The 14,188-nt window shown below is 40.8% G+C and overlaps 1 protein-coding gene across 16 annotated transcripts in view; it reads right to left on the bottom strand.

Moving 5' to 3' along the window:
- PTPRD (protein tyrosine phosphatase receptor type D) overlaps window positions 1-14,188 on the bottom strand; it is a 504,675-nt gene that overhangs the window by 384,185 nt on the left and 106,302 nt on the right. For all 16 annotated transcript variants that reach the window (XM_055302389.1, XM_055302395.1, XM_055302392.1 and 13 more), the window contains exon 2: window positions 11,202-11,371. In XM_055302389.1, coding sequence (XP_055158364.1) covers window positions 11,202-11,268 — 67 coding nt within the window. In that variant the 5' untranslated portion in view covers window positions 11,269-11,371. The remainder of the gene's footprint in view (window positions 1-11,201; window positions 11,372-14,188) is intronic.

Raw genomic sequence — 14,188 nt, 5'->3', positions numbered from 1 at the left:
CTCATAATAAACATTACTAACAAAGCGAAGTGCTAAAAGAGGCTAATCAAACACATCTCCTTTCCTTCCCCAATCTCACCAGGTTAAAACAAGGTCCTCCACTGTGGCCTAGTCTCCCTTTTCCCACTGTCTGGTGAGAATGTCAATGTAAGGTCAAAAGCAGGGTTGTCAAGCCATGAATTCACACCAAATCTGACTCACAGCTCGTGTTTTTAAGTAAACTTTTACTAAAGCACCCCACTCGCATTTATATATTGCCTGTGGTTGTTTTCTTCCTGTAACAGCAGAGTTGAATATTGTAACAGACTATATAGCCCCCAAAGATACAGAAAACACATGCCAGCCTCCAGTCAGAAAGCATGCAAAATGTGCTGGGGCACCTGTGGGGCTCAGTAGGCTAAATGTCCAACTCTTGATTTCAGCTCAGGTCATGATCTCAGGGTGGCGGTATCCAGCCCTACATTGGGCTCTATGCTCAACAGAGGGTCTGCTTGAGACTCTCTCTCTCTCTCTCTCAACCCCCTCCCTGTCTCTCTCACTCCCCTCCCCCTCCCCCTTCACCCCTCCTCCACTCACATGTGTTTTCTCTCTAAATCCTAAAAAAAAAAAAAAAAATGCAAAACGTGTAAGGGTTTCAGAGTTGTAGCACTAGGTAGGGTTTCAACTGATGTACACTGACGTGTTCATCTACCTATAAAAGGACCACCTTTAGGTGCTTGTTACCCAGAACCTCAGTCAAGCAATAAAGCAACCACAGGTCCAAGGTTGCTCCCCAAGCTGACCGGTGCTTCATTTTGACGACAATAATCACCATGTATTTCAGTCATTTATTGGAGTGTTTTAAATCACCTCAAAACTTCCTTTAACACAAAGATTTCTTTGCAGAAGGTTCTGCCAATGCAGCCTTCAGCTGGGTGGGCCTCCTCCTCCTCTCACCTGACATCATTCACGTGGTTTGCAGTAACCAGGAGGAGGCTGGACTCTGGTTAGAGAGAGAAGATGGCTTCACTCACATAGCTGGCTCTTCACCTGGGAGGGCTACAATGTGGGCATAGTCTAGGCATTTCTCTCTCTGGGTGGGGTTGCGACTGCAGGGTAACTGGGGATCATTCGATAATGACTCAAGGTGCCACAGAGAGGACGTAGAAGCACCCAGATCCTGAGGGTTAGATCCAGTACTGGAGTTGCATCAATTTTGCAACATTCTATTGGTTAAAGCGCATCAAAGTACCAACTCACATTCCAGGGGTGAGGAATCTGACTACACCTTGAAAGGTGCTGTGAAATTCCTTGGCCCTGATTCCCAGTCTATCACACTCTACGAGGATGACGACATCATGATTACAGTGATAAAATCTTGAAGGCAGACCTTACCACTGACAATTTAGAATCAAATGGACAGATAAGAATAGCAAGGAAGTCTAAGGAAAAATAAAAATCATTTCATAATAAAACACTGGCTGCACAGAATTGCAACATTTTCCAAACTGATAGTATTTTCTCCTTTGTTAAATTAAAATGGCACAGGAGCTTTTCTAAAAGCCATTTGATGCTTCTCCAATTCTCATGTAGTGCATAAACTGTGGATATGATCTAATCTTTCCTCCATGACTGTGAATCCTCACTCGGATGATCATCAGGGTTTCTGGACACCCACAGCAGAGCTGGGCTCCGGGGCCTGCTGTTCTGGTGGCATCACTTGGGCCCTCCGCACATGGCTCAGACTGTTGTGCATTTGGAATTCTTGAACTTGCCCTCTTTGAACTGACCTGCCTCCTTGCCCAGACAAGGAGTCAAGAGAGCAGAGTTCTAGGCCCTTCACCATCACCTATTCACTTTTTTGCTCCAGGTAGGTCACCTGTTCTGACCTTTGGTTTCTTTTCTCTGAGAAGTGTTTATAATAAAAGGTATACTGATTGCCTACTCCAAGAACAAATTAGACTAAAGATAAAAAGTTTATTTTTTAAGATTTTTAAAAAAGATTTAATTATTTATTTGAGAGAAAGAGAGAGAACGAGAGACAGCACAAGCACAGGACAGAGGGAGAAGCAAGCCCCCCACTGAGCAGGGAGCCTGATGCAGGACTCGATCCTAGGACCCTGGGATAATGACCTGAGTGGAAGGCAGATACTTAAGAGAGTGAGCCCACCCAGGCACCCCAAAAGTGTTTAAGTAATTATGCAGGGGAAAGGTATTATCACAATCATTGCTAGAAGATAAAACTCCTTTTTATTGCTAAAATAAAAATAATAGAACAGAAATAAATTCATATAGGATAAAATGCATAGTTAATACAACAACACTGGCTGACATTTACTGAGTGCCTACTATGTTTAAACAAAGGCATAGTTGTAATCACCTTACATTGCTTAGTATTTACTCCTCACAGCAACCGTACCGTTACCATCTGATGTTCTAGACCACAAAACTTAGACATGAAGAGATCAGACGATCTGACTTTGATTAACAGATACAAAACAGAACTGTATCTTTCCCAGTTGGCATAGCTGACTTCGAGAACGTGTGAAAGGTCTGTCATACGTCTGACAAAATTTCCTCTTTCCAAACCCCACAGAAGTTAGGAGTATTTACCTCTCTTAACCTGTGCCCCACATTCTGTTCCAGAGCTGGTGTGCTTGCTACTAGTGGTTCTAGACCACAGGTGATTTTGCCTCCCAGGACACACTGAGCAACATCCAAAGACATTTTGGTTGTCACATCTGAAGACCGGGGTGCTAAGGTTAGAAGCCAGGGATGTGGCTACACATCCTACAATACTCAGGGCAGTCCCCAACAGTAAAGGATTACTTAGCCCTAAATTTCAATAGTGCCAGCAGCAAACTGATGGCAGAAACACTGAGCGGGGAGACTTCACTTAGAGTCCAGCACACAGGTAACATACAAATCTATGATGTGGGTGTTTTTATCTATTTGTGTGTTTTGTTTGTTGCTGCTTTAAAGTATCTGAGCTTAATCCCTTGACTTGAAAGTCATCACAAGAAGCGAAAAGCCTAGATAGCTGATTTCTGCAGACGTCAGGCATCACAGTATCTACAACAGGATGAAAACAAACCTTTCCTGAATATCCGCCTGTAGCAGGTAATGCATTTCACTTTAGCATTCCCAGAGGGTCAGGAGAATTAAGAAAACTGCTCCAGGCAAGCAGAAGGGCTAGAATTTAAGGCAAATCTCGTTGTTTACAACATGTACTATATTTTACAGTAAATACACTGAAGTTATGGTTTAATAATCCTTATTATATTTATTACCTTATATCCCTGCTGTACTTAAAACTAAGTCGAAATATGCTAAATCACATGAGCAATAAAGATCTTTTTCTTTTTTTTTTTCCCCAATGGAAGAGGTTAACCAGGAAAACTTTTATTTAAATGCTTTCATCTGTAGAGGAAATACAAGCTAAGAATCACTTAGTAGTTGATTGCTATCACCCTGACTAAATGGAAGCATGCAGAGAAAAGACCTATTAAAGTTCCCTTCTTCCCTGCAAGTCAATGTTGACGATCACCCTCCAATTACAGATCTGCTTTTCATACGTGCCCTCCTTAGTCCTCTCCAGCTATGGATATCGATGAAGGGACATGCAGACTTAATTACATGCTTCCCAATGTAAAACTACCATCTGCTTTAAAAGAAAAGCAAAACTGGCCGGGGATAAAGAGCCAAAAGCAGACATTTGTGCTTTTGTTAGTTGAAAGCTTTAGTGTTCAAAATCTATACTGGCTGGTACAAAGGAAATTTCAGTTACGCCATTTAGACAAGGATTTATAACTTGACCAAGAAATTGTACCAACCCTGCAATGCATTATTTGCAAAAAATATATTTATTTTGTTCTGGTAAGGAATCATAGTACCCAGCTCAGGTCTCACATGTAGATATTCCAAGAATATTTTTATTTCCCTACCTCTCTGCCTAGCAATCCGAGCTCCTTATAAGGCCCACAGGCCTACAGAGTCTAGCTCTCCTGCCTCTCCTACCTATCTCTTCCCACTGGCTATGTTTAGTCTTCTGGACCTTATTTTGTCCTTTGAAACACACTGGCTCCTCTGCAAATCACTGCTCTTTTTGTCTGGATGCCCTGAATGCCACTTTTTCCTGGCTGATCCCTTCCTATCACTCAGCTCAGCAACACCTTCCTTGATAGGAAAGGGCACACCCTGCCTGCTCTCTCACCCCCACTTACTGTCATGCACATCACCTTGCTTTATTATCTTTGAAGCATCCAAAGTCATACCGTTCATTCATTTTTGTCCATAACCTTGTCTTGCTGCCCCCACCCCATAGTGGGCATTTACTCAATGAGGTATTCTAGATGAAGTGTTGTGATTGAGATCTACTTTGAAGGATAAATATAGATATTAGAGGGGTTTTCTTTGTAACAACCTGAAGCCATGATAGCTTAGCTATAAATGACTTTTTGGGGGATAAACAACAATCCCTTTATAAGGAATGAGGGGAAAATAAATAAAATTGACAATAAGCAACCACGAAAGAAAAGTGCCGGGCTGTATTTAATTTAATAGGTTTGTCATACATTCTGTACTTTTAGCCCAAAGGTGAAATCTTGTGTGTTTTTTAGAATGAGGATATAAGTACTTAGTATATTTTAATGTCACATTTAATAACTGCACTATAAAATGATTGTCATAACACTATGCTGTGATTTTACAAAACCCATCACAAACTGCAGACTAAATTTAAAACTTCTGCCACAGAACAAAACTAACTTGAAATATTTTTGTAGTAAGTTATTGAACCTCATTCACAATTTTAAACTGAGTCTGGTTCTACTTTTTTTTCACAGATATTAACATAAAGATAAGTTTAAATAAAATTACCTGAAATACAATCAAAAAGGGAAATTATAAAGTGAGCAGTGATATATTTTTGGGAAACATACATCACGCCATATTAAAAATAAGGATTACGGGTGGCGTAATATTACGCCATATTAAAAATAAGGATCCCTGGGTGGCGCAGCAGTTTGGCGCCGGCCTTTGGCCCAGGGCGTGATCCTGGAGACCCAGGATCGAATCCCACATCGGGCTCCCGGTGCACGGAGCCTGCTTCTCCCTCTGCCTGTGTCTCTGCCTCTCTCTCTCTCTCTGTGTGTGTGACTATCATAAATAAATAAAAATAAGGATTACTTATCCATTACTAGCCTAGTTTTCTCTTTCACTCCAAATTATAATCATCTGTGCATGGTTCAAGTTCTAGAGAAAGATATCTTCACAATAGTCAACTAAAATACTTTTTCAGTGCCAAAGCTGTCCTGCCTCCCTAACCTCCACCACGCTGTCCCTGGTACCCCATCATTTCCATAGCTTCTTAACCAGCCTCCCAACAGATCTCAGAGCCATTCTCGCTGGCCTAGCTCCAAGCATCTCGCCACCCAGCAGCCACAGGGATGTTTTTTAAATGCAAATCTCTTCCTGTCACTTCCCCAGCTGTTCTTAGAATAAAAACCAAGATCTTGAACAAGTTCTATGAGGCCTTGCATTAGACAGTCTCTGCCTATTGTCCAGCCTTATTTGAATTCTCTCTCCTCACCGTCTGGGATCCAGGCACATCCATCCTTTCAGTGCCAGAATACACTAGGTTATCCCCGTCTCGGGGCTCATGAGCACGTTCTTTCTTGGACCATAATAGCTCTTTCAGATATTGTTTACTTAGCTTCTATTCACCCATCAGATATGAACTCAAAAATCATTTTCTCAGAGCTATGCATGTGCTCAAATTTAACAGAACTATATATCTTTAAAAAATAAGCCAATATAAAACAAGCCAACTCTGTACTTTAGTTAATAGTATCCTGCCAGTGTTGATTTCCTGATATAACTGTCATTATATAACATATTACTTTGGGAACAACTGGGTGAAGGATACATGGGAAATTCCTGTACAATTTATCAGCTTCTTTTAAGTCTAAAATTATTTCAAAATTTAAAAACAATGTCACTCCTTCAGGAAAGATTTCTATTACTCTTCTGAACAGACAAGGCACTAAGCTCCCTATTTCCTTCCCTCATAACATTTAACACATTCATAAAGTGTAAACTTCTGAGATTAATGTTGAATATTTATCTATCCCTCTAGAGTATAAGCCCGTTGGGGCAGGGATCATTATCTCACTATTGTATCTCCAGTAGTTAAGGCAATACTTGGCACAAGAAATGTGTCCAATAAACATTTATTAAAAAGGCTATTAAATACATGAATGAGCCAATGAGTCAATGTCCTTTGGAAGCATTAATATATATAAAGATACATATTTACATATTTAAAAGATACTGCTCAAATTATGAAGTTAATGAGATAATAAATGTCAACAGAGATCTAAACATAGATGCTTCTAACTTGGAAATGATGCACGCTAATGACGAAAAAGTATAATAGCAACCAACATTTAGTGAATATTTAATCCTATGATTCAAGATGCTTTGCATGCAGTTCTTTACTTAATCCTTACGATAACCACATTGAGTGTGCTGTTCTCAAGCTTCATTTTACAGACAAGGGGCACAAGATATTTGTAGCCTGCTCATGGTCAGAATAATTATGTAGCACAGGCAAGACCTGAACATGTACCTCAGCTCCTCAGACCATGGTCTTATACTATTTCTCACCTGGAGATAAATTCTGAAAATATTGCTTTAGAAAATTCTAAAAAGTGAGCTATGAATTCTGAAGGTAGATCACAAACCGATATGAAACCAAATTCTTTAAATTTTTATATCTCCCCCATTTTGTACAAAGCCCTCTGTGCATATGCATACACATAAGACTTTGGTGAATAAATAAACAAAGCTAAAGCAAACTGAGGAAAAGAGAAAAGACAAAACTATAGGTCAGAGAAATGGTTTCCAGCCAATCACCAGTGCTTTTGTCTTTGATTCTTAATTTCACAATGGACGCTGGTTGGGGCTTTTCTAAAATTAAGTGAAGCAGAGCAAAATGGGCAGCAGAGCAAGTGGGGCTCCCAAAAAAATCAAGGATATTTGAAATAATAAATGAGGAAAATTAAAGAAATTAAGAGACTAGAAAAGGAAAAAAAAAGAGAAAATCATAGAATGCATTAATCAACTACCACCAGGCTATTAGCAATAACAAGAAGTAAGTCACCAATATTTCAGATACTGTTGCATCCTTTGAGCTACGGGCCCCGTCACAAACAGAGATCAGAGTTAAGAAACATGTCATACTTACGATTATTTTTAAAAATCAAGTCCCTCTATAATCAATAAAATGCTTTTACGTGTACACAGTGGTTGATTTTGTGACATATTCTGAACCTTACTAGGTAGGTGCAGCTCTGCTGAGAGCAATTAATTCAGAAAGCCACAGATACTCCACAATGGGGCTTAAGGATCAGTAGTAAAATAGCTGGAATATTTTCCTTGTTGCAGACAGCTGGATGTTGCTACTTTAGCTACTTTAAATTGAGAAGTGGGGGAGGAGGAGGGAAAGGCAAGGTTTTTATTTTGCCAAACATCTGTAAATTTAGAGAAAAGAAATACAAGGAAGACACAGATGAGCTTGGTAAATGAACTAGATTTCTTCCTGCCCTCCTCAGGGAGCATGTCGATCAGAACCGGCCTGAAGAAACCAGCACACCTGCCTTTCAGGTTGCAAACACTCAAGGGAATCCAACCAAACTGCTAGGTTAAGCAGCAGTTTATTTTTCCTGCTTTAGGTAGTTTTGTTGAAATATAATCTACACAACATATAGATCACTGACTTAAAGTATACAATCCAATGGCATTTCGGATGTTTTTACTCAATTAGTACCATCACTCCAATCTAATTTCAGAACATTTTCATCCCCCAAGCAATTTATCTTTTAAAGGGTCATTTAAATGGTTTGTGATATATAAATGTGTGAGTATATATTCATATATATATGAATATGTGTGTGTGTGTATATATATATATATATACACACACACACACACGTATATATATAGTCTTAGGCTCTGACAAGCTACTATTAAATTTTGAAACAAAACTCCTGACACCTTGTATAAATGCAAAATACAAAATTTTTCAGTGCTATTTATGATGTCTGAGTTTTTTCACTAATATAAATTTACTTTCAATGTGCATGCATGTTATCACAGAATTGACCTCAATCAGACCACTGCTTAAACCAGATTTTGACCTCAGTCGCACCACTGCCTAAACCAGAATGAACCCCAATCGGGCCACTGCCTAAACCAGAAAGCTGGTTGGCTTGACATGAAGAAGTACTAGTGTTTGTGCTTGAACAGAAGTTATACTGAGACCACAGCTCTACCGTGTGTACACACATTCAAGAAACAACAAGCCAAATGATTTCAAGCACTCAAGAGACAGGGATGAAAAGAAATAAGATCCATGCATACATCTAGCCTTTCAAATAATAGTGGGGATCTGTGGGCCATTTTAAATTGGCACTGGCAAAGACTATAATTTTCTGCTAAAGGGATATTATCACAATTTTTCAACCTGGGTTTGAACCAAGGCTCATAAGAGCTCTCCTACTTAATGCAACATCACACCTAGCACTTTACTATGACTTCCACATGGCAGATGATAATCCTGACTCCTTGGCTCTTTGGAGTTAATCATTTCAAAAGGCAGTGAGCAGAACACATTAAATCAGCGTGGTAAGCTAGAGTGGCTTCTTTGCATTCCCCACCCCCACACCATCTTCTTTCTCAAATGGGAAGACAATTTTTTAAAAATTATTTCATAGTTCTCAAATGGCTCTGACAAATTACTATTAAATCTTGTAATAGAACTCCTGATACCTTGTATACATGCAAAACACAATTACGTAAAAGGAAGAATATGGCTAAATGTGCTAATCAAAACAGAGGGTAACAAACCAGTGACCCCTGTAGTGAAAGCTTCAGAAATACTATATTATATGATGATGAAAAGTCTAATTCTTCTTCGGTGCTACTTATGATGTCTGGGCTTTTTCAGTGTTTTATGAAAAGATAGTGGCACAATTTGATAGGTGATAATCTAGATCCTTTTTTACCAATTATTCTTTGAACATCCTTAAGTTACTAAAATCCTATCTCCAACTCTACCACGTGTTTTCATGTGCCATGAATATCCTCCAATAGATTGATAAGGGATGTTCTTTCTTATTTCAAAATATGGCACCTTAAGAAATATGGCCAATTTCTCCTCTTCCATCAGAAACTCTCAGGCTATACATCCTATTCAACAGTGCCAAATGGATCTGCTGAAGGGAAAACATACTAAACCAAGGCTAAGTAGACAAAGGCAAAACTAAACAAATTAACCTGGCAAAGTCTGCCCCCTTCTGTAGTTGCAAAGGGAAGAGCAAGACAGTATAGACTGTTTTTCAGGTTACATCTTGAGGTTGAAAGCTGATGTCATACAAATATATAGCCTGGTAAACATCTTAATTTAACTAAAAGTTGTTAATGTGGCCTTTGTTTTCCGTTTTTGTAAGGTTGCTTTAGAGGAAGTGTGGTGAAGGGGGCACGTGGAGGGAGAAGGGAGGCATAGGCCAGAGGGGAGTAGGTGACGGTCATCTGTAGTGTAGACTGTTTTAAAACAATTTTAAGAGTACTTGACATCAGCCTGCCACATTCTGCCAGAGATTTAAACAAAAGTAGAACGACATTTCTACCTATCCAGAAGGATAACTTTGTGGATATGTGATAATTATATCTAGTAACTTTAAGGAGATCTCTAAAACCGTGATCTGAAATTAAAGTGGATTCCCAAGGTGCTGATATGCTTTTGCCAAAAATCAACAATTGTAAAACAACATACTTTTTCGTTCTAGCCAAAACAGAAAAATAAAACCATATGCCTGATTTCTTTAATAAACCAAATTTAGATTAAAACTTTAAAATAGATTTTGACATAAATGGCTTTAAAATAACAAAAGCATCTTTCATTTGAATCTTTTCCAGGTTAATTATTTGCTGGCATTGTCCAAGACATTCCTTGGCGTCACCTTAAACCCATACTCTCAAGTGCTAATTAGGAGACTATATACATTATTAACCAGAGAATGTGCTTAAAACATGCGTGTTCCATATGTATCCTGTTATTAACGTGATTCCTTTCAGTCCTGGAAAACTCTCTTTAGAAAACAGAGCCCCTTTTTAAAGAAAGAAATTGGCTGCTATGGAAGAAATTTTTGTCAAAATTCAATTAATAGGTAGGGGCCAACATGACACAGGATCCTTGTCTTCGAAACATCCTCAACATGAGTCAAATTTAATCTCACTGAAACAGTCAGCAGAGGGAAAAGTTAATGACTGCAGATGTTACACATTTTCATAGTACCAGGGGACTCCCAAAGAGAATGGCCAACTCACTCATGAGCTGTACCAGTCTGGAGAAACCAGACACGCCGGTGAGCCCACACCAGAGACACATGTTTTTTCCAGGACTATCTCTTCCAAAAGGCCACAGGCCAGATGGGAAAAGAAACATATGTAAACAAGGTAGACCTAATGACTTCCTAATTACTAAGAAGATATGATCTTCTCATTAATTGGCAAGCTAATTGACCACAATCTCAGTTTCATAAATTGAGTCCAATAAACCAAACTTTGGTGTCTGCACTCCACAGAATTCTCGTCACACTTCTACACCCTTCACCCAGCCACAAAGTTGTCAGTTCTGCTTGATTTGTTTGAATACTGTACTCGACGACAGCTGTCGGAAACAGTACATTAGAACAGCTGCTATGACAGCTACAAGGGGCTTGGAAGTTTAATTGGGCTCAATGTGACACTGTGCATTTTTCTAAACAGAGAAATATCCACAAAACTAAATAAAAGTCTAACGGGTCTGAACAGTCTTTACTTATTGGCACCGTCAACTGGTTAACCGGTTTGAGTTGTTTTATCATTGGTCTCATGGTATCTTTGCCACGGGGCTGGTAAGACTACCAAAAAAAGGGGGGGGGGCAAAACAGTAGGAGCAGTTAGATGCACGAGAAAAGGGGCATTAAGAGAGAGAGGAAACGGTAAGGAAGTCACGTCAATAATCCCTTTCAAAGGCTGGCTGGTAGCCAAGGAGGATCCCACAGTGTCTGGGATTCACTTCCAAAGGCAACGTATTCAGAGGCGCGGAGCCCGGGGTCAGCTGCAAGCAAAGCCACTGGTCAGGGCCCCAGCCCCGCAGGGGAGGGAGGGCGGCTTACTCTCGGCCTGGGCGCGGAGGAGCAGGGCGACGAGCAGCAGCAGCAGCGGCCGGCCTGCGGGCACCATCCTGCCGCGGGGCAGCAGCGCGCGCGGGCACCTTGCGGGCACCGCCTCGGGAGCTGCAGCGAGTCGGTCCGGTCTGAAACCCCAGCTGGAACACTTTCAGAGCCTGGAAGGGCAGAGGAAGAGAAAAGGAGAGAAAACACAAAGACGCTTAGACCTCTTCCTCTCTTCCCCCTGTTCCATCACAACCACCGCAAGAGACGCAATTGCCCTTGTCAAGACGCCGGAGACTGCAACCGGGATGCTTCTGTAGAAGGGCAGTACCTTGGGGTTTTTTTGTTTGTTTTTGTTTTTTTTTTTTAAGGTTTTATTTATTTATTCATGAGGGACACAGGGAGACACAGGCAGAGGGAGAAGCAGGCTCCAAGCAGGGAGCCCACCCGATGCGGGACTCCACCCCGGGTCTCCAGGATCACGCCCTGGGCCAAAGGCAGATGCTCTGCCGCTGAGCCACCCAGGCGTCCCAGTGCCTTGGTTTGCAAAATGGGGCAGCCCTCGCACATCTCGTTCCAGTCGTCAGCCTATGCTAAAGCCAACCACCTTGAATTCCACGCTCCGCTCTTGCCACCTTTTGGGCAGTGCTGTGTGAGAAGGAACTGTCACTTCTTATGAAACACTATGTGAATACGTCAGTGGGAGAGAGCACAGCCGTGCTACGGGGAAGATTTAAGAGAAGCTCCACCGTGCTGGATAAAAGTCTATTATTGACAGAATAATAGAAGCTGCTTTCTTGGCACGAGGTGAAGTGACAGGGCTAATTCAACTTCTCCAGCTAAATAGGAGAGGTTAGGATTTTTTACACTAGCACATTTGGCTTCTTCCCTGAAGGCACATCAATGTTCTGTTTGGCTTCAATAAGTCAAAACAATAGTTAGCCCGAGCCTATTTGATTGAACAGGATTTTTATATGCCTCCTGGGCAGTAGCTTAGTTTTCTCAATCTTCTATGTAAAATCGATAAGCCACAAACTATTTTTAGAGAGCCTACTGCGTGCGTACAAATGCACTTACTATAAGGTGCCATGAAGTACAAAAATGAGTTAGACTCTATCCTCTATGACTTTTCAGTTTAGTAGGGAAAATGAAACAGATACATCAGATGACTAATATAAGTTCCTAAGTGATGAGTGCCAGGAAGGGAAGACCAAATAATGCCATAAAAGATAGGATCAGGAGTGGTATCATAGATAAAGCGGTATCTCAAAGGGAGCCTGGGAGTAGAGGCAGGATTTAACCAAGAGGGAAAAGCATTCCAGAAATTCCATACAAAGGCAGGGCAGTGGGAAAGGGACTTTGGAAAAGATGAGTCTCCAGGTTTGGCTGAAATAGGGCTTCCCAAATTTATGCATCAGAATCACCTAGAAAGCTTGTTAGAACAGATAGCTGAGGGTGGGGGCAGGGAACAGATAGCTGGGCACCACTTCCCAGTTTGTGGTTCACTAGGGCTGTGAAGGGGTCCAAGAATTTACATGTGTAACAAGCTCCTGAGTGACGCTGATGCAGCTGGTGCAGGTACCACATTGAGACCATTGGGTTGCAGTGATGAATTCATTAGGAAACCAGAAGAAAATGAGGCAAAAGAAAATGGTTCAGGCTAAAAAAGAAAAAGAAGAAGAAGAAACGAAAACATCATAGTGAGCCCTGAATGCCGATTTACTCAGCACACCACGAATAAAGCTACTTAGTGTTTCAGAGCAGAAGAATAAGAAAATTGCCTTTGAGATGAACAGACACATAAGTGTGGCACCATTAGGCCGGAGCAAGAGTCCCTGGTGAAAAGCAACTCAGACCACAGAGCAATGGTGGTCTGGGTGGGAACTGAAAAGAAGGGAAGCGATGACTGATTTGCTCCAAGCACTAATTTGAAGTATGACTCTTCAAGTGATAAATATTTGCTCCTATCGGAACCTTCAGCAAATCTAGCACAGCATCTCATGCAGAGTAGGCTCTGAATACAGAGAGACCGAGTGCATCGGATGCTGTTGCTTCCTCTATTATTGTGAGAACCTGAGTGTGACAATCAGAATGCCTTTGCCAAATGAAACAGTGTACCTTTAAGTCTTGTACATTGGAATATTTGAAACACGTACAAAATCCTTGACAGGAAATACTAGAGATATCCAGAAATAACCTAATCCACTAAAATAACTCGTACTTGAAAAAGTATTGTAATGCTGATACTCTAGTCTGTATTTTTTTGAAACTGAGCTTGAGCCTGAGAATAAAAATTTTTTTAAAGATCTTATCTTTTTCATTACTATGCATGTGTCGTTTGAATGCTGGAAAGATAAAACTACAAGAAAGGGTGGGGGATCATTGTAATTACCAATCCACTCGCTAGCCCTTTTTATTTTTAACAGGTTTGTGGGTGGCATGAAGCAGCAAGTTATACTTTGAAACACATCTACTTGAAACCAAAAGCTAGCCAGCTGCTCCAAATCCGCTATTGTTATCAATCTCATCTGGAAAATAACTTCTCAAGCAGTTCACAGCTCTCAAATGCTAAATTCTCAAAACTTCATAGGAAGCATGCTAAAGGAATCAGCTCTGCTCCCCTCCCCCTTCCACTGTTCCCATCCTCATGCCAGCATTTCAAATGACAGGAAAGTCTAGGAGACATCAGTCCTGTCGGACTCAATTTGTGTCTGTGCAAGCGTATCAGAGCCAACTGCTCCATAATGACTCGATGCGATCACAGAGATGTAGATGTATGAAATGTTCTCACAGGGAAGAAGTGATTTGGCTCTTTCCTCTACCCGACTGCGATGGCCTAAGAAGACCAAATTCTTCCAAATGAACCTACAAATGTTACTCTGGACTTAAAACAATGATAGGGTCTGGGAATGAGTGCAGCTAAAGAACATATATATTTAAACTCAAATGGCCTGTGTCCTAGGTGCCGGATGACAAGAGGAGCTGAGAGG

The sequence above is a fragment of the Nyctereutes procyonoides genome, unplaced genomic scaffold (genome assembly GCF_905146905.1).
Source record: "Nyctereutes procyonoides isolate TBG_1078 unplaced genomic scaffold, NYPRO_anot_genome, whole genome shotgun sequence".
In the NCBI taxonomy this organism is placed as follows: Eukaryota; Metazoa; Chordata; class Mammalia; order Carnivora; family Canidae; genus Nyctereutes; species Nyctereutes procyonoides.
Note: the sequence above shows the minus strand (reverse complement) of the source record. Positions and strands in the feature narration are given on the sequence as shown.